General features: G+C 41.7%; 1 protein-coding gene across 1 annotated transcript; it reads left to right on the forward strand.

The window, feature by feature from the left end:
- The first annotated feature begins 468 nt into the window (after positions 1–468).
- Positions 469–25780, forward strand: LOC122733977 (zinc finger protein 501-like). Its single transcript, XM_043974671.1, has 7 exons — positions 469–642; positions 7032–7124; positions 8921–8998; positions 20553–20644; positions 21136–21262; positions 23224–23325; positions 24504–25780. The coding sequence occupies exons 4-7, from the start codon at positions 20612–20614 to the stop codon at positions 25778–25780; spliced, it is 1539 nt and encodes a 512-aa protein (XP_043830606.1). The 5' UTR covers positions 469–642; positions 7032–7124; positions 8921–8998; positions 20553–20611.
- Positions 25781–26605: the final 825 nt, after the last annotated feature.

Consider the following 26605-nt stretch of genomic DNA (forward strand, 5'->3'; position numbering starts at 1 on the left):
AGGCCAAAAGAGGTTGTGACTGGTGTCCTGGGTCCCAAGCCAGTGTTTGAGGAAGGATTGGAACTCGGGACTTACCAAATCGGAGGCTGGGGCTCTATCCACTAAACTACCCAGAACTCTCCCATGTAACAAAGCTGTACAGTTGAGTAAGACAAACTGACACCTCTATCATGTGTGACAATGTATGACTTATTCAGCATCTGTAGCTCTCCACCTCTGTCCAAAGGAGGAGGCTTGCTGCGCTGTTGGAACGCTGGAGGCATGTCATTGGATACTACAGTGGGAATTGTTCTGAGGTCTTTCCATGTTGCCGTGGTCACCCTGTGAATTGGCTTTCTTGGCTCTCCATCCCCTCTTTCTAGTCCCTCCCTCCATCCTCGTTCCCAATCCTCTCTCTCCCGGTGCCCCGCCTCTCCTCCGAGGCCTCCCTGTCTGGGGCCCCTTTCCCCTTCCCTCCCCTCCCCTCCCCTCCCCTCTTCTCCCCACTCCCCAGGTTGGGTGGGGAGCTGAGCCACCGAGATGTGCAGACCTCCGAGGCATCATAGAGGGGTTCCGGAAGCTCCCGGCAAGGGGCTGCAGGCTTTCTCGGCTCTCTGGCCAGTGGGGGCACTTCCTGCCACGCCAGCACCAGCTCTGGGCTCGGTGAGTTCAGGGTGTCGGAGCTTGGGGCTCCAGAGGGCTGGGGAGGGGGAGGAGGGGCGGGGCAGCCGGGAGATCTCAGAATTTGGGTACCATTCGTGAAGTCGCCACTCCCAGCTTCAGTTTCCACATCTGTAAAATGGGATGAGCTTGTATTACCCCCTTCTCCCCCAGATGTTGGGGGGACACGGCTAATTAGTGTAGTGTGGGGGAAAGGGGCTCCCAACTTGGGAGTCCAAGCACCTGAGTTCTCATCCTGCCTCTGACAGTGACTACCTGTGTGACCTTGAGCAAATTGCTTAACCTCTCTCTTTGGGCCTCCGTTTCCTTTTCTGTAAAATTGAGCGAGTTGACCTGTGAGCCTCTAAAGTCCCTAGATTTATGACCCCATGAGGGATAAGGCTTTATAACCTTTAGACATAGTGGAAATGTGAGCCGTTATTTCATATCCTTTGACTTCCCCGATCTGCCCAGTGCCTACTCATACCATCTCCCCATCCCCTGCCTGTCCTCCTTGAGCCCCATCCATCCCTTCCTAATCCTGGATCCAAGCCTCTTGGAGGGGGGGGTGGAGGGGAGGGGAGGGGAGAGGAGAGGAGAGAAGAGGCGGGATGTCAGTATGCTGCAGTGGAGAAAATCCTGGTTTGGCCACCAATTGCTACCTGTGTCACCTGGGACAAGCATTTGCCTCCTTGGGTCTTAGGTTCCTTGTCTCTAAAAGAAGGGGACTCTTTCCAATTTGATATTTGTGATTGAATGAGGTTGTCACAGAGATAAAAACCCTCTGTTCTCCATATGTATTGTGTATGTATGTTCACTTCTTCATATCATAGGTGAGAGACTTGTTTGTTTGCTGTTAGTACCTATGTCTGGTTGCTAACTGGGTGACAGCAGGTGATTAGGAAGGAGCAGAGTAATGGATGGGTGAAAATCCATTTGTATACAAGAGATGTGTGTGAAATTCTGAGAGAAAATCAGAAATGCATGCCTTATGTAGAGCCTTGGATGGTGGAATACCCCTCAGGGAGGTGGGGAGGTTGGGAGATCTTGGGAGATCTGCTGCTTGAGCCACTTAGAATCTCCAACCTCCTTCAGAACAGAGCTCAAGCACTACCTCCTCTGGGAATCTTTTGGGGACTACCCTTATCCCTACCCTTGTATCTATTTGAGAGGTTTTATGTGTACTTGTGTCTTTCAGTAGAATCAAGCAAAGAATAGAAGGCAAAGACGGCTTCCCTTTTGTCCCTTGTAGCCCCAGAGCCTGGCCCGCAGTAAGTGCTTAATAAATGAATGCTTGTTTATTGACTCCTGAGATTTTTGCCCACATGTCAGGATTTATGAAATGCTCTCCTTTCTACTGTGTTATGCGAGAGCTTATACAAGTTGTGTCATCTCCAGTTTCAGAAAGGTTAAATGACTTGCTGAGGATCACATGGCTAGTAAAGGTCTGAGATGTCCCTCCAATTTCTGGCCTAGTTCCCTGGTCCAGGACCCTTGCTGGTATGCCATGCTGGCTTTCTTCCATCACAGGACCAACATTTCATGTTGAGGATATGCTGGAGCCGGCTCAGACTGGGAGTCAGTTGTTAAATTTCTGTGTGAGCATTTATACCTCAAAAATCAGCAATTGCTACCTTGATGTATTGTTTTGTTGATTGTCTGGGCTTAAGAAAGTGATGTAGGACATGTTAATAATGAAGATTAAACTGAAAACTGTATTGTGTATACACCCCCCCCCCCCCAAGCCTGTTGTTAAACATTTATCAGCATACCCCTGGGGGAACTTCAACTTCACTACCTGAAATTACATTTGCGTTTTTCTTCTATTTGAGATACACTGTTAAGTCATAGAGTCTCTACTGTTTGGGAAACAAGGCCAGAAAGCAGGTCTTTCTTCCCTTCCTGTCCATCTCCTTACTCTTGCTGTAACCCTCGTCATCTAGGAGTTTCTTGTCAAATCAATCAATGACTATTCTCTCGTTTTAGAGTTAGAAGTTATTTTTATGGGGGGCTGTGGAGCCTGGTGCCTGATATGCACGAGGTTGGATCGTGAGCTTCTGGGATCTGCTTCTCTGACTCTTGACCTTTGAGCACTTTATAGGACAGTGATGAGTCTCTTAGGTTAGGGCAGACCCTTGTGATCTCTTAGATTTTGCTTCTTTTCATAGGGCCCAATTGGGCAAAGCCTTCTAATGTTTCCCATGGGATGGTTTGCACTTGTACCAGTTCACTTTAAATCAAGGTAGAAGCCCCTGAACTGCTTTTCTTTGGGAAAGGGAGTGGAAGAGGAACTCAGTGGTGAGGAAACAAAAAGCGTAAAGAAAGCTAGTTTTCAAACCCGTTTTCCCCTCTCATACACATGCTCTTGTTCATTTTTAGGAGGCATATGGCAAAGAAAATGAAAAATGATTTAACTGCTTTATTAAGTGAAGGTAATTAAACAGGTCATTGTGAAATTATTGGGAGATGAACCTTCTCTGATTCAGCCTGGATAAGTAGGACAGGTTTTTTTTTGGTTTGCTTTGGTTTGGTTTTTACCATCTAGTATTTTTTTTTTACTTTTTTTGGGGGGGGGCGGGGCAATGGGGGTTAAGTGACTTGCCCAGGGTCACACAGCTAGTAAGTGTCAAGGGTCAGAGGCTGGATTTGAACTCAGGTCCTCCTGAATCCAGGGCCGGTGCTTTAACCACTGAGCCACCTCGCCGCCCCCTTTACCATCTTATACTAAGGGGACAATACCACCGCGTTCCCCAGCCAACACTTATTAATATTACTTATTTAACTGATTCCCTCTGAATTGTAAAATGTGTTTGTAAAATGCTGTGCATGCAGATTTGGTATTTCCTCAAGGAAACCATGTGTAGTTATCACTGTCCTCATTTTACAGATGAGGAAACTGAGGCCCAGGGGAGTTAGATGACTTGTTCCAGGCAGAGCAGCTAGTGAGTGGCAAAAGCAGAACATGTACATAGTTCTTTTTCTTTCCTAATAAAGTCGCATATTTTAAAAATAAGCAGGGTCACTTCAGAATTTTTAAAAAATTTCTTCTTTTTGTTTTTGTTTTTTGCAGGACAGTGAGAGTTAAGTGACTTGCCCAGGGTCACACAGCTAGTTAAGTGTCAAGTGTCTGAGGCTGGATTTGAGCTCAGATCCTCCTGAATCCAAGGCCACTGCTTTATCCACTGTGCCACCTAGCTGCCCCCCAGAATTTTTAACTTAATTTTAATTAACTCTTTAATCTGATAGCAAACCAACATGAAATGGAGACTTTCAGTTCAATCAATATGGGGAATTGGAATTTTATTTCAGCTAACTTATTCTTTGTCTCCTTTTTACTTATAGACTGGAAAAGAAAGAGCTTTCCCTACATTTTGATTTTCTCCAACCCTCTCTCCATTTAAAATTTTAGAATTAATTAGTTCAAAAGAAGACACTTTTATTTCCTATCAGCAGAAATGCTACTGCTTTTAAAAACTGAGCCAACAATTTGCTGGTAATAGCTTTTCCTTAAAACATCATTATCAAGTGCATTTAAAAAAATAATTCAGTCTTGCTCTTGATGTTTTTTTCTAGGTAGAATAAAAGGTAAAAGCACTAGGCTGCGCCATAGCTGACTTTTTCCTGATAGTTACAGATTGGGCCTATTAGCAATCCTATTCCTATTGTGGAGGAAATGAGCTAGAAACAGGGCCAGGTGTGATCTGGCGACCAGACTTCTCTGCTGAGAGAACCGAGGGAACCATGTCTCAAGTCCTATAAACCCTGAAATCCTGATCCCAATTTCATGGTAACAACTTCCAAAACCATGGTTCCCAACTCTGGGGCTATGGTGTGGGGGTGGGGGATGGGTCCTTAAATCCTTGTGGTCACCTGAACATTGTCATTTGCTAACTTGCCTAAATCAGGGCTGCTTCAACTTTTTCCACTTGCAAACCCTTTTCTCTCTGAGAAAATTTTACATGACCCTGGGTATATAGGTATATAAAATAGGTATATAGAACCTTTTACTGTTACCAAATTTTTCGTGACCCCCACTTAATTTTTTTGTCATAAAAGTATTTTATTATTTTGTAGTTACATGTAGAGATAGTTTTCAACGTTTCTTTTTATAAGATTTCTAGTTCCAAATTTTTCTCCCTTCTCCCCTCCCCAAGATGGCAAGCAATCTGATATAGGTTATATACGTACAATCACATTAAACATATTTCTGCATTAGTCATGTTGTGAAATAAGAATCAGAACAAAAGGAAAAAAAAAAACCTCAAAGAAGAAAAACAAAAAAGTAGAAACAGTATGGTTCAATTTGCATCCAAATTCCACAGTTCTTTTTTCTGGATATGGAGAGCATTTTTCATCATGGGTCCTTTGGAATTATTTTGGATCATTGTATTGCTGAGAAGAGTTAAGTCTGTCATAGTTGATCATCACACAATGCTGTTGATGCTGTGTACAATGTTCTCCTGGTTCTGCTCATTTCAGTCAGCATCAGTTCATGTAAGTCTTTCCAGGTTTTTCTGAAATCTACCTGCTCATCATTTCTTACAACATATTACATTCATATACCACAACTTGTTTAGCCATTCCCTAATTGATGGGCATCCCCTCAATTTCCAATTCTCTTCTACCACAGAAAGAACAGCTACAAATATTTTTTGTACATGTGGGTCCTTTTCCCTTGTTTATGATTTTTTTGGGATAAAGACCTAATAGTGGTATTTCTGGGTCAAAAGGTATGAACAGTTTTATAGCCCTTTGGGCATAGTTCCAAATTGTTCTCTAGAATGGTTTGGATCAGTTCACAATTCCACCAACAATGTATTAGTGTTCCATTTTTTCCACAGCTCCAACATTTATTATTTTCCTTTTTTGTCATATTAGCTAATCTTATAGGTGTCAGGTGGTACCTCAGAGTTTTAATTTGCATCTCTTTAATCAACAGTGATTTAGAGCATTTTTTCATATGGCAATAGATAGCTTTGATTTCTTCATCAGAAAACTGCCTGTTCATATCCTTTGACCATTTCCCAATTGGGGAATGACTTGCATTCTTATAAATTTGATTTAGTTCCCTATATATTTTAGAAATGAGGCCTTTAATCAGAAATACTGGCTGTTTCCCAGGGGCAGCTAGGTGGTACAGTGGATAAAGCACCAGCCCTGGATTCAGGAGGGCTTGTGTTCAAATCTGGCCTCAGACACTTGACACTTACTAGCTGTGTGACCCTGGGCAAGTCACTTAACCCTCGTTGTCCCACCAAAAAAAAAATTTGTTTCCCAGCTTTCTGCTTCCCTTCTAATTTTGGATGCACTGTTTCTTTTTGTACAAAAGCTTTTTAATTTAATGTAATCAAAATCATCCATTTTACATCTCATAATATTCTCTATCTCTGGTCATAAAGACCCTCACTTTTAGTTATGCAACCCCATATGGGGTTGAGACCCGCTGTTTAAGAACCTAGGGCCTAAATAATGCTGCTTTGGTGGATAAAATGCAAAGCCGTTATTAACAGCACCTCTGAATTTGTAGTAGCTTTCAATGCTAGTGTTCTTGACCACTCAGTGGATACTGATAGCACAACTACTGTCTTTTTTTTGGTGTGGGTTTTTTTTTTTTTGCGGGGCATTGGGGGTTATGTGACTTGCCCAGGGTCACACAGCTAGTAAGTGTTAAGTGTCTGAGGCTGGATTTGAACTCAGGTACTCCTGAATCCAGGACCTGGGCTCTATCCACTGCGCCACCTAGCTGCCCCCCAACTACTATCACATGGAGGACTTTATAAAGGGGTTCTTATGTTGAAAAACATTAGGGACCATTATCTTTCTGGCATTTTTCAAGTTGAAATATATTTAGACTGGTTTGTAAATAATTTCACCACCCTCCCCAAATTTTAAACTTTGGGTTAAATTCTTTTACAACCTTTATTCATCATATGCTCTTACTGCTCATATAGCCCTGAGTCTATAGGAGTAAAAGCAAAAGTGTCCCTTCCTTTCTCATCCTTTGGCTGCTTCTGAACCCATCATTTTGATGCCAAGTGAAGCTTCAGCAGCTGCAGGATCAGGACCCAGTGTTTCGCCTTAGGCCTGAGCCTCCACTGTCAGACTTCAGCCTCCTTAAGTTCCTTCCTTGTCTCTTTTGACTCTCTTCTTTTGTATCTGAGCAGTCCAAGGGTGAGGACACTTGTTCTCCATGTTTGTGCTTTAAAGGATCTTGAGTCTATATCTGTTCACTTTGTTTTACTCTCAGGTCTCACAGAAGAAGGCCGTGTCCACTGTGGACCCTAGATAGATCACTTGAGATGGTATAAAGGGAAGGGCTGAGTGGGGGATATGATGTTTTCTTGTCATTCTATGTTTGGGTTACCTTCAAGAATAAATCTGTTTTCCCTTAGGTAATCTGCCTGCTGCTGCCAGGTGACTCGGTGTGCTTCGATTGGGATCGTAGAGTCATAGATTTGGAGCCGGAAGGGACCTTCGTTTTACAGGTGAGGAAACTGAGGCCCAGAGAAGTTAAATGACTTCTCCACAGTTGCCGAGTCTTGATAAAATCGGAGAAAGGTTAGAATTTTTCAACGCTTTCTATTTTCTCTTACAAAAGGTTAGTACAGTGCCAGGCACAATATAGGTACTTAATAACTGCTAGCTGACCGACTTGTCGACTGACGCAAACAGTGTGCTTTAACAGCTTTGCCAAACATTTATTTTTAATATGATCTTTATATGCAGCAAGTTTACAAAGCAAAAAGCCCTGCTCAGGTACAATGTAACACCTTTCTCACTAATCTCAAGAGACCCTCATCTTGTCTGATTCAGCCTCTTGTCTGATGTACAGAACGTAAATTGTATGCTCCTTTTAAACGATATTTGACTCATAGTCAGGAAATGTGGAGTTGAGTCCTGAACCACCAGTTTTACTGGGGGCAAGCTATTCTTGGAGTCCTGCTTTCCTTATGTACAGGATGACGATAATGATGCTTAGGTTAGCTACCCCCTAGGCTGTTGGGAAGGTCATATGGGATAATGTATATAAGGTAGGCTTGGGCTCCGGCCTAGACTTGGGATTTCACTAGGGTATGGGCAACTCCTGGGAGGCAGCTCCTTGGACTTCCTCTGCCTGGGAGGTTCTTCCTGGCTCCAACCACTACTCCACCCTGTCTCAAGGTTGGTAAAATACTCTATAAATATCAGCTGTTGTCATTATCATCAAGAGAAAGTTTGGCATCGAATTGAATGCTTTTGGTGTCATGGCTCCCACTAGCAGCCTCCAAATGACATTTTTAAATGTTAAATTTTTTCTAGAGGTTAGTGAAAATAAGGATTTTTTTCCCTTCTAACTTCATTGACTCCCTGAAATCTAGCAAGGGTCTATAGACTCCAAGTCAAGAACCTCTGCCATAGAGGATGGAGAACTATCTTCAGCTAGGAAGACCTGCATTTGAATGCTGTCTGTGACACATACTAGCTCTGTGACCAGGGACAAGTCACTGAACCCTTTACAAGTCTCTAAGGTTATAAATTGTAGAATGGTTCCTGATCAGTGTCAGTTGAGGGGAATTTCTTCCTGGGAGTAATCAAATCACGGGTCTGGGAAAACAAAATAATTATGATGCCTTTAACTTAAGAGTAAAATATATTTTTGGGAATATATACACAGAACTAGTGTTTTGAGGTTCAGGTGACAATTGAAGCCCCTTCCTCCACATTTTCAGTGGCCCCTTGCATCTCTGAGAAAAGGCACTCCCTGAACTGGGGGTGGGGGGGGGGGAGAGAAGTGCTTTTCAAACACTTTTTGCCCCTAGCAAGTGTTCTTTGTCATGGGAATGGCCCACTGAGCTTTGAAGTTCTCCAGTCCCTTGTAAGGGGGATGAGCTGCCCAATTTGGAGCACACCTTGGGGACCACTGTTGAGAGTCTGGAAGCCCAGCCATCCCCAGAGGGCATTTTTCTAGACAATAGTGAGTCATCTCCCCCTAAAAAGCTTTTGAGGTCCTCTTTCAGACAGAAAAGATGTGTTTTCATCTCTTTGGGAAACTTGGTTCTCTTTCATCCTGTGTCTCTGAATTTTCACTTTTTGTGTTTTTGCCCACAGTCCCCCTACTCTCAACAACTTTTTTGGGGTCTCTGCCCAAAGCCTTATTTGATTGCCTTCTCACCTTGTGCCACAACAATACATTTACCGCCAATGGCCCGTGTTCTGATAATTGTTTTATCATTGGCTTGGTCCTTATTTAGGGTTATGTGCACCTGTCACTCATTGCTTGTGTATCTCTGTTCCTTTCCAGGCTCTTCACTAGTTGAGAATTTGACCTGATTGTCTCCAGCAATTACTATTTTTCCCTTTACTTATAGCTGCGCAGCAGGTTAGTGGAAAGCAAGACTGTGCCCTTGTCTTTGGTTGTGAAAGTATTGCTGATTCCTTGCCCAGCTTCTGAATTTTTTTTTGCATCAGATTTCTGCTTTGTTGTTGTTAGTGCCCTGCCCACCTTCTTGTTTGCAATCATGTCATCCTGCTTGTTGGTTGTTCCCAGTGACGCCTCATCATTTTTATCCTTTTTGTAGAGACTTATATGTACATTCCATCAGTTTGACCACTAAAACCAACGCTGAGTTTACAACCACTTCTGAGATTAAGGTGACCGAACAAATATATTCCTAATTGGAATCAATGTTAATTCATTCCACATTCTGTCCTTTCTGTTTTGCGTTATTCAAGTAGACATTTTTTATTTTCTAGCAGTTTTATAACTTTGCATATTCTAAAAAATTGGTATTACTGGGGGCAGCTAGGTGGTGCAGTGGATAAAGCACTGGCCCTGGTTTCAGGAGGACCTGAGTTCAAATCCAGCCTCAGACACTTGACACTTACTAGCTGTGTGACCCTCGGCAAGTCACAACCCTTGTTGCCCCACCCCACCCCCCAAAATTGGTATTACCTTGTGTAATTTGTTGCATGTTGCAATATTTTTATCCACTTGTGACCTTTAAACAGTGAAAGTGAAGTTGTTATCCCTGCCCTTACTCCTTTTTTTTTTTTTTTGGTGAGGCAATTGGGGTTAAGTGACTTGCCCAGGGTCACACAGCTAGTAAGTGTTAAGTGTCTGAGGTCGGATTTGAATTCAGGTCCTCCTGACTCCAGGGCTGGTGCTCCATCTACTGCGCCACCTAGCTGCCCCTACTCCTTTTTGTTTTGAGTTTCTGTTGTCTTGATATTCTGGAGATCTCATACCCATTTTGATAATATAGCTATTGATTGCACTGTATGCAGGTTACAGTAATACCTTGCTTCCTTGAAACTCAGCTGTCCATCACCCTCATGTTTTTGGAAAAGAGCTGAGAACCAGCAGATTTGTTGTTGTTGTTGTTGTTTTTTGTTTTTTTGTGGCGCAATGAGGGTTAAGTGACTTGCCCAGGGTCACACAGCTAGTAAGTGTTAAGTGTCTGAGGCCGGATTTGAACTCAAGTACTCCAAACTCCAGGGCCGGTGCTCTATCCACTGCGCCACCTAGCTGCCCCCAGATAAATTTTTTAAAAGGCTTCCAGGCAGCAAACATTTGTTGTAAAATCCCTGCATTTTCTTCTCTTTTCATAGGATGACGACTCAGCTACTCACTGAGAACCTATTTAATAGTCTTATACTCTTGATTTATACACACGTCAGCTAAGCTTGGTTGGCTACTTTCTAGCCTTCAGCAGATCACAGTGGAGGTGAGGGAAGAAACAGAAAAACAGACACAAATACTCATAAATGTCCTGTGGAGCCATTTAATGTAGAGGCACAGCTTAGTGTAGGCCTGGTGACATCACTGTATTACCAAACCAGTACTGAGACAGAGTCCTCTAGAAGAGTTCTACTTCGTGTGCTCTATTTAAGAAGGCAAAGAGTGTCTTCAGTTTCCAAAGATCGCCATTCAGAATGGTGAAGTTTTTAAAGGTTGATGTCTACTCTTGACCTTCAGGTAGCTGTAACATCTATTTAATCCAAATGATTTGGCCCACGTGTAAAGCTGAAACTTTGCTGTGTTCTTGGAACAGCTGTTTGGCTTTGCCAAGCCAATTTACTTAATGGATTCGTTTTTATTTTCCTAAAATCTTTATTAATGATCATCACTGGTCGTTGGCTTATTGCAAGGTTCACCATTTCCACGTGTCCCTTGAGACTTAGAATTTGGGAATTAGTTCATCATGTTCTTTTCTTTCCATGAATGATTTTCTATTCATTTTGACCCTTTTGTTTTGTCTAATAAAATCTTTTCTTCATTTGTTCAGTTTTATAAAGAAATCTGGTGGGGGGGGTTTTTATTGAAAATGTCAAAAGACAATTCTCATGTAATCATTTCTTTTGCCATCTGAAAGTTATTTATTGGCTTACATTCCTTTAGATCAAATTAGACATCATTTAACATAATTATTTATTCTCCCCATACTGCTTGGTGTGTATAAGCCAATAAGCTTTGGCATTTTTCCTTCCCCCCCACCCCAGGGCAATGACGGTTAAGTGACTTGCCCAGGGTCACACAGCCAGTAAGTGTCAAGTGTCTGATCTGGATTTGACAGGTCCTCCTGAATCCAGGGCCAGTGCTTTATCCACTGCCACCTAGCTGTTCCCAAGCTTTAGCATTTTTTTTTAATTTTTTTTTTTTTTTTTGCAGGCAATGGGGGTTAAGTGACTTGCCCAGGTTCACACAGCTAGTAAGTGTCAAATGTCTGAGGCTGGATTTGAACTCAGGTACTCCCGAATCCAGGGCTGGTGCTTTAACCACTGTGCCATCTAGCTGCCCCCAAGCTTTAGCATTTTTAAGAATTGACTTAAGTGAGCTAGCTTCCCACTTAATGATGCTATTTCTTTGGGAAACAATAGTACCCGATTTTTCCAGAATTATTTTAATGAAATGTAAGAGTTACCCTGTATGTTATATGCTATACATTTCTAAGATTTTAAAGGAAACTTTGTGCTGTTCTTTATATCATTTTTAGCATATTGCTAGTATTTTTCTTGTTTAATCATTAAAGTATTTTATTATTTTCCAGTTACATGTAAAGATAGCTTTCAACATTTGTTTTCATAATATTTTTAGTTCCAAATTTTTCTCCCTCCCTCCCTTCTCCCTTCCCTCTCCAAGACAGAAAGTGATCTGATATAGGTTATATATGTACAATCTCATTAAACATATTTCTCCATTAGTCATGTTGTGAAAGAAGAAATATTTCTGGTATTAAATAATTATCTTTTATATGTAGTTAACTGTCATTGTTTTTCTTGTAAACATATTTTTAGCTGCCATAAAAAACTGGATTCAGAATCAGAGAATCTGGGTGCACATCTAAGCTCTGCAACTTACAACCTGTATGACATTGGGCAAGTCATTTGATTTCTGTTCCCTTATGTACGAAATGAGTGTGTGGGGGCAGCTAGATGGCACAGTGGTTAAAGCACCGGCCCTGGATTCAGGAGTACCTGAGTTCAAATCCAGCCTCAGACACTTGACACTAGCTGTGTGACCCTGGGCAAGTCACTTAACCCCCATTGCCTGCCCCCCCCCCAAAAAAAATGAGTATGTGGGCTAAATTACCTTGAAGGTCCCTTTTAGTTCTAAATAGAATGTCATTTTCTATATTTTTAGGACTTGACTTTAGCATTTGTGTTACCCTCATTTCAGTAGTATTGACTTTTGGTGCCCTTGTACTAGGATGTTATAAAATGGTGTAGTGTTGGCATGACTTTAATGTTGGATGTCTTGATTGCTTCAATTTCTGTAGTAGGGACATTGAATTCTTTCATGCCTGACCTGTTAAGGTTTGGCATTTCAGGCATCTGGGAATTAAAAAATTTTTCTCATGTTCTACTTCAAGGGATATACACACAGAGTCTCAGTCTCTCTCTCTCTCTCTCTCTCTCTCTCTCTCTCTCTCTCTCTCTCTCTCTCTCTCACACACACACACACACACACACACACACACACCACAGAAAGAGGGAGAGAGACACGGTGTGAGTTTGTCCCAAAAGTCTTAGTGCAGTTTTAAGCCTTAATAGCTTAAAACTGCACTAAGACCTTTGAAACATCTGAACAAGGCTTTTTTCTTTTTTACTTTTTAAAATTACTTTGCTTCTTTAGCTAATATTGCTTTTCCCCTTTCTCTCTTATAATTTTTTTATAGTCTGGCCCAGAGCCTAACTACTTGCCTCATTTTTTCTTTCAAGTGACAAGTGCTTAGATTTCATTCTTTTGGCTACTGCTTTTTTCTTGGTTTAAATTGATTGATTTCTGCTCTAATCCTTATAGTATTCTATTGTGCCTGGTAGGGGTGAAAGGGGTTGGGAGCCAGGGTCGGGTGTTAAGGTAGTTATTCATTTTCCAGGTTCCATTTCCTGGATTAGAGGGTGTATGCCTTAAAAATTTTTTTTTAATAACATACAAATTCTTCCCTTAGTCCTGCTTTGGCTGCTGCCCTTAATTGGTGGCTTCACCTCTGGTATATCATTCATTGTTTTTACTGTCTTCTATATTTCCTTTCAGTGTAAGGTTATTCCAGGAGTGATTTTCTCAGTTTCTGTGTGTATTAGTTATGCTGGGCTTCTCCATTTTTCCCATTCTTAATGATATTATACTACGATTCAGCAAAAATGCTAATTTATATCTTTAAATGTAACTGGAAAATAATAAAATACTTTTATTATTTAAAAAAATAAAAATAAAAGATGCCTCCAACACACACACAATGCTAATTTATAGGTGTCTGTTCTTATATACTTATTTATTGCCTCCTGATCCATGACCTATTTCAGGTAATTTTTCTCAGGGTGGAGAGAAAGATTTATCTGCTCTCTATCTGAAGCCTAGCTTCTTAAACTGTGGGTCACAACACCATATAGAGTTGCATAACTGCATGTGGGGGTCATGAAAAATTTGGCAACAATAAAAGGTTTCTGAACATGTGACCACCAGAATATATATTATATATATATATATATACACACACCTGGGGTTGCAGAAAAATTTCTTGGGCAAAAAAGGGGTTGTGAGTAGAAAAAGTTTAAGAAACCCTGATCTAGATAGTCTGACTAATACTTGGTTTAATTCAAGAAAATATAAGGGCTCAAATTTGTATAGCATTTTCTTTTTTTTCTTTTTTTTTAAATCATAAAAGTATTTTTTTATTTTCTAGTTACATGTAGAGACAGTTTTCAACATTTGTTTTCCTAAGATTTCTAGCTTCAAATTTTTCTCCTTCCCTCCCCTCCCGTCCCTCCCCCCTCCCCAAGACAGCAAACAATCTGATATAGGTTATATGTGTACAATCACATTAAACATATTTCTGCATTAGTCATTCTGTGTAAGAAGAATCAGAGCAAAAGGGAAAAACCTCAAAAAAGAAAAACAAAAAAACCCATAGAAATAGTATGGTTCAATCTGTATAGCATTTTCAAGTCAGCAAAGTGCTATAGATAATCTTTTCCCCCTATGAACAACTCTGAGAAGTAGGTGCTATTATTTATCTCCCTTTACAGATGAAGAAACTGAGGCTCAGACAAGTATAACACAACTTGTAAGTGTTGGAGGTAGGGTTTGAACACAAGTTGGTGGCCAATGGATAGAGTGCTGGCTCTGGAGTTGGGGGACCTGAATCCAGCCTCAGATATCACTCACTGTGTGATCCTGGGCAAGTCTCTCTCTTTTTTTTTTTTGTGGGACAATGGGGGTTAAGTGACTGGGCAAGTCTCTTAACCCTATTTGCCTCAGTTTCCTCCTCTGTAAAATGAGCTGGAGAAGGAAATGGCAAACCTCTCCAGTATCTTTGCTAAGAAAACCCAGTGGGATCACCAAGAGTTGGGCATGACTGAAACGACTAAACAACAACAAGAAGAACAACAAACACAACAACTTCTGACCTCAAGTCTAGCATGATCCACTCCACCAGGCTACCTCTCCTACTGATATTTGCAATTTGTGAGACGTGTGTGTTTGTGTGTATAAATAGCAAGGTTTCTGTATCTCTTAGTGTAATTTATTGTCTCACTATTTTTATAGCCAGTTTTAATATACTTTCCATAATTTGGAGGACTTAGCATCAGAAGCAGACTATTAAAATGATTCCATTTATTCTTCATCTTGTGACATTTTTTTTTGCTTTAAAATAATTCTGATGTAAAGTATGTATACCTGCTTTTTGTTTTTGTCGAACCTGAAAAGTAAGATGTACAGAGGAGGGTGGCTTGCCTTGTGAGTTGGAAAGCTCCTTGTGGAGTGGGCAGAGAGCTGGTATACCAAATGGGTGCCAGGCAGATCTAAGATGTCCTGAAGCTGAATTTCTCTAGGCAGGTAGATGGTCTTCCCAATCTAGTCCAGGCTCCCTGGTTTCCTTGGAAGAGAATGGTATGTTGCTATTTGGAAAGGGATCATCTATTTGGCAATTTTGTATCCATGTATACATCCCTAAGCTATTTCAGTGGTTTAGTCATGCAAATGAAAATAATTTCATAGGATTTACTGTTTGATATATGAAATTAGTCACCTACTTTTCCCTCTTGATCTGATTTTTTTTTTTTTTTAGCATTGAAAAATTCCCTCCTGGAATGTTGCTCCTTCTTGCTTGCCTTTGATCTTAACTTGTCTTGGCTCTTGGCATGCCTAGCCAACTCCCTCCCATTCTTTTTTTTTTTTTTTAAGTGAGGCAATTGGGGTTAAGTCACTTGCCCAGGGTCACACAGCTAGTAAGTGTTAAGTGTCTGAGGCCGGATTTGAACTCAGGTACTCCTGACTCCAGGGCCGGTGCTCTATCTACTGAGCCACCTAGCCACCCCCCTCCCATTCTTTTGTTTGTTTGTTTTGGGGGGGTTTTTGTGTTTGTTTTTTGTGTTTTTTTGCGGGGCAGTGGGGGTTAAGTGACTTGCCCAGGGTCACACAGCTAGTAAGTGTCAAGTGTCTGAGGTTGGATTTGAACTCAGGTCCTCCTGAATCCAAGGCTGGTGCTTTATCCACTGTGCCACCTAGCTGCCCCTCCCCTCACATTCTTTAAGGCCCCCTTGTGAATCTTCCTTTTCAGGTGGCAACCAGCTACTCATTCATTGTCTTAATCATTTGGCAGTTAATCATGCAGTGCTTTGTGACTTGTCCTTTATTGTTTTAATTGTTGCTGAACTTTTACACTGTTATTTAATTTTTGGTCAGTTTATGCTTTGTCTCCTGAATTATGCTGTACATCCCTAGAGACTAGTGCTTTGACCATAGTAAGCCTCCCTCAATAAATATTTGTTTATTGATTGATATTAATCCATATGAATCTGTTTTATGAAGTCAGTTAGCACACATTATACGTGTATAGCATATATTAGGTTTCTTTTTTTAGTCCACTCTCCAAACCTTTTATATTTCATTGTATCATTAAGTGCTTTTACAATTAATTAAACAAACTTGAGTTCACTCTTGCTTCCTCTTTCCATAGCAAACCTTTTTTATTTTTAACAATTTCTGTTGAGAGTACCAGCATCCTCCTAGTCACCCTGGTCTATAAGCTCAGAATCATCCTTGACTGTTCCCTCTCTCACTCTCTATCTTCATTTAATTATTTGCCAAGTGTTGTCTTTGAGTCTACCTCTACATCTCTTGCCTCCATTACCTAGTTTAGGCCCTCATAACCTCTTTCCTGAACTATTTCAGCAGCTTTCTAATTGCTCCATATTTTTTTATTCTCTCGTCTCAAGTCCATCCTTCATACAGCTGCCAAATTGCTATTTTTAAATTAATCCATAGGTCTGACCATGTTATTCTTCTGCTTAAGAATCTTAAGGGTGTTTGTGTATATGTGTGTGTGTGTGTGTGTGTGTGTGTGTACACTTTTATTATGCAGACAATCTATACAGCATCGTATTGTTCTCAAGCCTCTTTCAGTATGATAATCAACAAAATGTATTTCATTTGTAATACCCTAATAATTTAGGGGTGTAGAAGTTTGCTCCATGGGTCTTGCCATCTCTCACCTCATGATCTGCCTTCTGATGGTGAGCCAGTCTGAATTTAGCTAGGCTGCTTGGTCATTGAGGAAATGGCAGACACATTTGTTGTCCTTGATGAGATGGAGCCTTTACCAGAGCTTCTCCAGGTTGGTTAGACTTGCCAGAGCTTGGCCTGTGGTCTAGCCTCCAAGATCCTAGGATCAGCTTTAAGCCACGATGCAATATCAGAGCAAGACTTTAGTAGGGGATAAGCGAGCATTATATCTTCAAATTTGACTTTCTTTTTCTTCCTATTAACAGAATATGCAAACAACTGCTATAGTATTTAGTCTACTCATATCTTCCATTTCCCCTTCCCTTTTCTATGTTCATTACAAATGCTACTGTGAATCTCAAGTCTTTTATTGTTGTGTTGTTGGATGGAGATCGGGCCTCAGTCAAGAACTTATGGGGATCAAGTCCCATTTGTGAGCCTCAAGCGCCTTTCAAAGACTCATCTATGAAGTTACAGATTGGTGGCTAGACGGGTGCGGTGCATGCAGCAGAAGGCTTTTCCACACTTAGGAGACCGACAGAAGCTTGACATAGGGATAGATCGGAAGGTGTAAAATAAATCTTTCACTTTGTATTGAGCCTGTTTTTATGATTTAATTGGACCATTGAATCAGTGAGCAATTGGCTGCATGGTTGTTGGGAGGTGTGGGACTATATTTGTTACCCGAGATGTGTGTTTGTAAAGATCTTTTCTTTTTCTTTAAAGATTTGTGCCCAATTTTGTTTGGATAGTGCTTCATTTGGGCTCTGCTTCCAGTTATCATTTCTTTACTCATCTGCTCATTTTGCAGAACATTTGTGACGATTTCTTTTGGGGCTTTCTCACATGTCAGATATTTCTATGAATTGGAAGAAACTTCTCCTTGGCTTATTTTCTAGATTCTAGGGGTTTTCAATTGCTCATTGCTTAGGTTAAAGACATTTTCACCCTGCTTTCTTCCTCTTTCTTATCTTCTACTTTCATAAGCTACTTTGCTGTTATCTCCATCTGCTCTCTCCTGAGCCCCAGTTTTGTTTGTATCACCAATTGCTGGATGTCCTATAGGCATCTCAAATTCAGCATGTCTAAAACAGAACTTACTTTCCTCTCTCTCTCCCTCCTTCCCTCCCTCCCTCCTTCCTTCCTTCCTTCCTTCCTTCCTTCTTGTCTTTCTGTTTTTCTTTCCTCCCCTCCCCTCCCCTTTCCTCTCCCTCTTTCCTCCCTCCCCCCCACCCCAGCTTCATCATGAAGAGTTTGTTAAGTGCTTACTAAGTGCCAGGCACTGTGCTAATAAGTGCTGGGGATATAAAGAAAGGCAAAGATATTTTTCTGCCCTTTTCCTGTCTACAGCTTGTTTGTACATATTTGTTTGCTTATTGTCTCCTCCATTAGATTGGGAGCTCCTTAAGGGCAGGGACTGTATTTTGTCTCTTTTGTATGCCTGGCACAGAGTTGGCACTTAGTAAATATTTATTGACTGGGGCAGCTAGGTGGCACAGTGGATAAAGCACCAGCCCTGGATTCAGGAGGACCTGAGTTCAAATCCAGCCTCAGACACTTGACACTTAACTAGCTGTGTGACCCTGGGCAAGTCACTTAACCCTCATTGCCCTGCAAAAACAAAAACAAAAACAATATTTATTGACTAATGAGGGAGACAACATATAAATAGGTATATATAAGAAGGAAGGTAATCTTAAAGGAGAAGGCACTAGCAACTGGAGAACTGGAAAAGGCTTCCTGAAGAAGATGGATGGGCTTTGAGCTAAATCTTTTGAAGATTATTTATTTTTATTCTGAACTTCAAAAACACCAAATAAAACGGGCATAATAGAGCAGGAAGAAAAGGCTTACATGAAAGTAGAGAGAGCCCACTTTTCTTTTGAAGTGTATGATGAAGTCAGCCTGTAGCTTTTAAGCCATCCTGCACATTTCTCCTTCTTTCTGGCCTGCCTTCTATTTTCTTCTATACATTTTTTAAAAAGATACCTCAGCGACCCTCTTTTCTTTTCTTTTCTTTTTTCTTTATCCTCTCATTAGGAAAAGAAAAACAAAGTCCTTGTCGAGCAAAACAACCTCCCCTATTAGCCATGTCTGGAAATTGATGCCTTACACTGAGGCCATCACTTCTCTGCTTTACCATCCGTCCTTTTCTTTTTTTTCTTTTTCTTTTTTTTTTTTTTTAATTTTTGCAGGGCAATAGGGGTTAAGTGACTTGCCCAGGGTCACACAGCTAGTAAGTGTCTGAGGCCAGATTTGAACTCAGGTACTCCTGAATCCAGGGCCGGTGCTTTATCCTTTTTTCTTTTTTTTAAAATTTTTTATTTAATTTTTTTGTGTGTGTGGGGCAATGAGTGTTAAGTGACTTGCCCAGGGTCACACAGCTAAGTGTCAAGTGTCTGAGGCTGGATTTGAACTCAGGTCCTCCTGAATCCAGGGCCAGTGCTTTATCCACTGCACCATCTAGCTGTCCCCCATCTGTCCTTTTCAATCATGGTTTGTCATTGTATTAATTGGAATGCTCAAATCTTTCAAAACTGTTTTTTTTCTTTATGATGTTGTTGTTGTATAATTTATTCTCCTGGGAGAACTCATTATCCTTTCCCCCAAACCCACTTCTCTACAGAACTTTCCTATTTTTGTTGAACATACCACCATCCTTCTAGTCACCCAGCCTCGAAACCAGGGGGCTCATTCTAGACGTCAATCTCTCATTTCACCTCCATTTCTGATCAGTTGTCACTTCTTGTGGATCCTACCTTCATAACATCTCTTCCATACATCCCTTTCTCTGCACTTTCACAGCCACTGCTGTAGTTCAGGGCCTCATCACTTCTCACCTGGACTACTGTAATGGCCTCCGAATTGGCCTCCCTGCCCCTGGCTCTTGCGTCTCTAGTCCCTCCTTCCCAGATGTGCCAGGATGAGAATGCTAAAACACACATGGCCACATCACTCCCTTCCTCAAGAAATTCCAGTGGTTCCTTATTACCTCTACGATCAAATACGAGCTACTCCACTTGACATTTAAAGCTCTTCCTAATTTCACTCCAGACTCATTCCATGTTACGACCCTTCATGCAGTCTACATTCTAGTCAAACTGGCCCATTTGCCGTTTCCCATTCAGGATGTTCCATCTCTTTTCTCCATGCATGAAACACACTTTCCTTGCCTCCACCTCAGAACTTCTAACTCCCTTTGAGGCCCCCTCCTCCATGAAGCCTTTCCTAGCCCTGTTCAGCACCTTATCTCTACTTGGTATATATTGTGTATCTACTTATAGAAATTCATATTGTTTCCCTTGAGAGAATGTAAGCTCCTTGAGGACAGGGACTATTTCATTTTGTCTTTGAATCCTGGTGCCCTGCACAGTTTCTGGCACAGAATAGGCACTTACTCAATACTTATTTATTGTTTGATTTGGCTGATATGATTTTAGGTTTATTCATTGTTGCTTTTCAGCTCTTTCTTGTTTTATTTCTTAACTGTAATTTGAACATTTGATTCTTTGGGTCTTTCAGAACTTCTTGTTTCAGCCATTTTTTCCTTTTCTCATTTGTTTCTAGTTTCTTTCTTATAATATTTACTAATAATACAGTCATTGATGGAATCTCTCTTTTTTGCTCCTCTGCTCTCCTCTGCTCTCCTCTCCCCATCCTCTCCCCTTCCTCTTTCTTTCTTTCTCTCTCTCGCCATCTCTCTGGTCTTTCTTTTGTTTTCTGGCCCACTTCTTTAGTTGTTTAAGGGAGTTCCACTGGGTTACCCCATGTTGCCTTGTGTTACATTTCAAGCTAAAATTCAACAAGGTTTGTGAACAGTGATTTAAAGTGTTTTCATCAAAGAGCCCAGATGGAGTCTATTTCTCATTGGTGGGAGACCCACAGGGCAGGGTCGGGTCTCACTCATGACTTTATTCACTTTTCTTAGCTTTGCCTGTTCCCCAGAGTCTAACAGTTTCCCGAAAGGGGAGCACAGGAGCGGAACTGATGGCAGCTCTTCTTCTGACAGCCAGGCCCCAGGTGAGCTGTGCTTCTCTCTTCCTGTCCCGAGATGTGAGAATATTGCTGTTACCTGAGGCTAGCTCAGGGCTCCTTCACTCAGCCTTTCTTTTGGTGGTGGTGAATCCAGTGACCTGAGCCCTAGTTCCCTCTCTCTGAGTAGATGACATAGCTATTGTTACTGTCACTTCGTGAATTGGAAAACTGTGTTCCAGGGTCTTTGAGAATTTGGCAAGTTTGTAAGAGAACCCAAACTGGAAGCCAGGCTTCGTGACTTCTAGTCAGGTGTTCTTGGCACTGTATCATGTAACTCAGGTTTGCTTGTCCCTATATTTCTATCCTCATCCTCTCCCTCCCCCCACCCCCCTCCCCAGTTGTACACACACATACATACACTCTACAAACCCTTAGCCACCTTGCCTCTAACCCTTCTGGGGCTGCTCACTGTGCCCCTAGTCCTGGCTCAGGTTGCTGGGATTATCCATGGGGGCAGCAGGAAACTTTTCTTTTAGGAGTTGGTGACATTTGAGGATGTGGCCGTATATCTCACAAAAGAGGAATGGGGACATCTGGGCCCTGCTCAGAGGAAGCTCTACAGGGACGTGATGCTGGAGAATTATGAGAATGTCATTTCACTGGGTAAGGACTCCCTCCAGCCTCACTACTGCAGGCACAGTCTCTTCTTTGGTTTGCTTTTTTGTTAACAGCTGTGTCCATAAATATCTGGGAAGAGCCATGCCAACAACCCTTCTAGGCTGGGGTTCTGCCTTTGGCAACCAGAGGCACCAGGAGCCAATGGGTAGGAATATGTAGTCGTTTTCCTCCATGATATGGACTACTGAAGGTTAGGGATAGTCCTAAATCTCCTTACCTAAAAACATTTCTTTAGATTTCCTAAATAATTTGGAAGGTTAAATGCCAAGTTTGTTTCCCTTTTGTTTTGGAGGGAGTTTAGCATCATCTTGGCCTTGTGCCCACTCACATTGGTTGGATACATGGGATGCAGAATAGAGTTTGGTCACCACATCTAAAGAAAAACACAGAAAACCCATAGATAATTCAAGGGAAAACACATCTTCAAAGACCAAGGGATGTGGCAGTTTCCACATGAGAAGTGACTTGTCAAATTTTTAGGAGATAAAAGGTAGCGGGCAGGAAGAGGACATGAGTCAAGATTGATTATAAAACCATGAAAGATATAAATGGAGATCCGTGGTTCCATTCTCTAGATTCTGTCAAGCTAGAATGAGACTCTACTCCCTTTCTTACTAGGTATTTAAATTTTTTTTTCACTTATTGAGCATTTTTTCTCCCTCCTCCCCACCTCCCCACTGGAAAAAGAAAAAATGAAGCTCTTGTAACAAATAAGCAGAGTCAAACAAAACAAATTCCCAAATTGGCTGTGTCTCCTTCTCTACCTGGAGCCCACTGCCTGTCAGGAGGTAGGGAGCATTCTTTATTCTCAGACCTCTTGAATTATGTCTGCCCCTTAGTGGTCAAGAAGCTACGTGATCTGGGAACAAACTAAAGGCAGTAAGTAAGGACTGCTTTACATCCAACACTATGACACTGAATGCTTTTTGAAAGTCCACAAACTTGAACTGAAGTTTCCCCCTGTTCTTCTGTATGTAAAGGAGGACTTCCTTTTGTCTTAAAACTTGCTCCTCTCTTGCAAATTTAAGGTGGGGGGAATTCCCTTATTTCCCTTTGATAACATCCCCTATCAGGTTTGCTCTTTTCAGACCAAAGAATAATTATCTTTTTAGTGTCTTTGTATAAAGGACAGACTATTCCTTCACCTTAATCATCATTATCATTGACTTCTTTGGCACCCTTTGGGCTTTTTCTGCTTGTGCACTTGTGCACATGCATGCATGTGTGTGTGTGTGTGTGTGTGTGTGTGTGTGTGTGTGTGTGTGTGTGAGTGATACTGGTGCTGGTGCTGGTCCAGGTGTCTCTCAGTCGCTCACATTTAGACTCAGAGAACAGAGAGGACTTTTGAATCATTGTGCTGGAAGGGCCTATAGAGGTGATCTCCTTTAAGCCTCTCACTTCACAGAGGACATGGAGGCTACAAAAGGGTAAGTTATTTGCTTGAGCTCCCACAGCTAATTGGAATGTGGATCTCTTGATTTAAAGTCCTCTGCTTTTCTTACTCTAGAGTCTTTGAAACACTCTGTTAACATTTTTTTTATTCATTGAATTTTGTGGGATCGTGAAGAGGTAGTGGGGTACAGTGGACAGAGCAGTGCCTTGGATAACTCCAAGGCCTGGGTTCAGGTTCTTCCTCTGACACCTACTGGGGGCTCTGTGATGCTGGGCAAGTTCCTTAACTTTTCAGTGGCCCAGGTAAGTCTTAAGTTGCAGACCAAGTGCTGACCTATGTTGGTTAAAAACCCAAAGTTCCTAATCCCGTGAAATCTCAGTTGTGATGGTGAAATGTAGGTTCTAATAGCTGAGAGGCTTCTTTGGGGAAAACTTGCTCTGGACCTTAGTCTTTTCTTTGTCCAGTCCCTGAACACAGTCTAGTTGGGACTGAGCTCTGGGGCAGTCCTAAGACCAAATGGCCAGCCACATGTGGCTTCCTTTCCCACGAGCAGGATTTCCTGTTTCCAAACCTGACCTGATCTCCCAGCTGGAGCGAGGGGAAGTGCCATGCTTGCCAGATCTACCCACTACTGAGGTTCAAGAGATCCATTGTGGTGAGTGAATGCATAGCAGCCTAGTTCAATGAGGTGGGGACAGTTGTTTGATTTATATATAGATGTGGTCTCCTTGATGCTACTTTGGTCTGTCCAAATGGAATGCCTACCAGTGCCTTCCTTTCCATTTCTTCTTCTGGTCATCTCTTCCTTAGACCTCCAGTGGTTACTATCCATACCTTTCATGTTGTCAAAAAAAGGATTACCTCTTTCTCCCAATTTTAGAGTGTTTGGGGAATATACCATTGATGCTAGGAGAAATGGCACTTGTCTGGGCTTAGATGTAAATGTCTGAGCTTACAGATCCATCTTGTCAAAAAGAAATTTGGGTTAAATATTGTCTCATTAGGAAAGGCATTTTTTTGTAGAAGCCAATCATGCATTAGAAGAGAGCCTAAGCCTATGGTAACCAGAGAAATAGATGGATGAGAAGAACTTCCTATATGCCAGGCATTGTGCTAAGAGTGGGGGATGCAAATAGAGGATAGTTTAGTATGAAATTCTATTGGACTAAAGCTCATATTGCTTAGTTGATGACTTCATACCATTCTAGGAAAGGTTATTTATCCTTGGCTGGCTGGTGGTCTTGCTAATGCTCGCTTTCTTTTACTGAAGTGGATGAAGGGTTCTGGAGGAGATAAATAGAGTTTGGTGCCCTCCTGAACATGGGGTGTGGCGTCTAGGAGGGCAGAGCTATTGATCTGGCCACCTCTGCTTTTTGGCATCCTCTAAAGGGGATCCAGTAATCCTGGGGTGAGGAGTAGTGCTGGGCCTCTTGGAGCCATTTCGTCCCAAATGCTCCACTTCTTTGTACCCTTACTTTACTAACCATCATTCTTTCTCACCTTCCCTGGCCACTCTGTTCTTCTTGACCACAACTCTTGGCCTGCCCACTCTCTTCACTGCTCCTTCTGTTATTTCTCATTCTCCCATCTTCTCTCGCTATAATGCCCACCTTCTTTGATGGCCCTACCTCTTTTCTCTACTTACTTTGCCATTTGTGCCAGCTGTTTCTCTGACGTCTTCATTTCCTTTCCTTCTTCACCCAGTTCTCATCTGACACCTTGTTTAAGGGTTGTATTGAAGTCCTTTCAAAGCTACCTGCCTTGAGTAGGTACTCATTTATGGAATGATTCTCACACTCGATTGATCTGGGTATTTTCTATTTATCATTTCAGCTAAGAGCTCTGTGACTGAGAAAGAGGCCTCTATTCCACAGCAGGAAGTTGGTGAAGAAGTGAAAACCCAGGGAATATTGTCAGCAGGATCCCCCAAGGGGATTCGCCAGGACTATGTAGTTGGAGGACACTGTGATGTTGAGGGCAGCTTAGAGCTGCATCAGAGAAACCCTATAGGCGATAGGGCCCAGCCATCTTATTCATGTGGCAGCCTTACAGATAATGCAGACTTTCCAAAACAACAGCAGAGACAGGAGCAAAAGGTAGAGAATCCCTATGAATGTAAAGAGTGTGGGAAAGCCTTCAGACTTAACATAGAACTTATTCAGCATGAGCGAATACATAGTGGAGAGAAACCCCATGAATGCGAGGAATGTGGGAAAGCCTTCAAGGGACACTCAGAACTTATTGAACATGAGAGAATTCACAGTGGAGCAAAACCCTATAAATGTAAGGAATGTGGGAAAGCCTTCAGAAGGAGCTCAGGCCTTAGCAGACATAGGCGAATTCATAGCATAGTAAAGCCCTACCGATGTAATGAATGTGGGAAGTCCTTCAAGAGGAGTACAGGCCTTAGTCAACATCAGAAAGTTCACAGTGGAGAGAAACCCTATGAATGTAACGAATGTGGGAGAGCCTTCAAGGTTAGCACACACCTTATTCGGCATCAGAGAATTCACAGTGGGGAGAAGCCTTTTGAATGTAGTGACTGCAGAAAAGGCTTCAGGGAACATTCAGACCTTATTAAGCACCAGAGAATTCATACTGGAGAAAAACCCTATAAGTGTGATGAATGTGGTAAAGCCTTTCGGGGGCAATCAGGTCTTCTTGAACATCAGAGAATTCATAGTGGAGCAAAACCATTTGAATGCGTTCAGTGTGGGAAGGCATTCAGGAGGAGTTCAGAGCTTACCAAACATCGGCGAATTCATACAGGAGAAAAACCCTATGAATGTAAGGAATGTGGGAAGCCTTTTAGGCAGAGTTCAAGCCTTCTGGAACACCAGAGGATTCACACTGGAGAGAAACCTTATGAATGTATCGAATGTGGGAAGACCTTCAGGGGACCTTCAGACCTTATTAAACACAGGAGAATTCATAGTGGAGCAAAACCTTATGAATGTAATGAATGTGGGAAAACCTTCAGGAGGAGTTCAGGTCTCAATCGACACCGGAGAATTCACAGTGGAGCATCACTCCATGGATGTGATGAGTGTGGGAAAGCTTTTAGGAAAAGTTCAGCCCTTTACAGACACCAAAAAACTCACAGTAGTTAGAAATCTAATGAAAGTAATGAGTTTGGGAAAACCTTCAGAAAACACTTGGATTTTGTTAAACATTAGACAGTTAATAGTAAAGCAAACCCCTGTTGGTGAATGAATATAGGAAAGCCTTTTGGAAAAGATCAGGCTTTAGTCAATATTGGAGAATTCAGGTGGGAGAAAAACCCAATGAATTTTGGTTAACTACAATTATTACTGCAGTCTTATGGCCTATCAGTGTATATATGAGTGTATATACTGATATACATATATATCAGTGTCTATACATCATCAGAAAATTCATGGTGGAGTGAAACTTGTGAATGTAATGAATGGGAAAACCCTCCAGTTAGAATGTAGGCCTTGAGCATATTAGAAAATAGAAAGCAGAAACTGCTCTTTTGAATAGGATAAGTATATGAAAAACTGAAATGAATCTTTGTGGCATTGTTATGGCCTGCATACCCACAAGTATAATGATAATAATTCACATTCACATAGCACTTTACAGTTGATGAAGCACTTTCTTCAATCCAGCTACAATTGAGCCAATCTCTATCAAACACTTTTAAGCTTTTAGAAAGCACATGCCACATTTTTTCTGTTACCTAGTGTATAGAGAAAAATACTCCAGTGAGTGTCATGGGAAATATTCTTCAGTGTTTGTTTGGTCCATCTCTTCCAGTCCTGCCATTGGAGGCCAGGCTTGAGATTACTTGCCCTCTGATGATCTATTTCCAGTGTCTTTTTCCTGTAATCCATTTGCTCCTAGCTTTCAGATTAACAGCAGAGAAGATTTCATCCTGTCACTCTACTGCCCAATAACCTGACTTGGCAATG

Source organism: Dromiciops gliroides, chromosome X (assembly GCF_019393635.1).
Source record: "Dromiciops gliroides isolate mDroGli1 chromosome X, mDroGli1.pri, whole genome shotgun sequence".
Taxonomy (NCBI): Eukaryota; Metazoa; Chordata; class Mammalia; order Microbiotheria; family Microbiotheriidae; genus Dromiciops; species Dromiciops gliroides.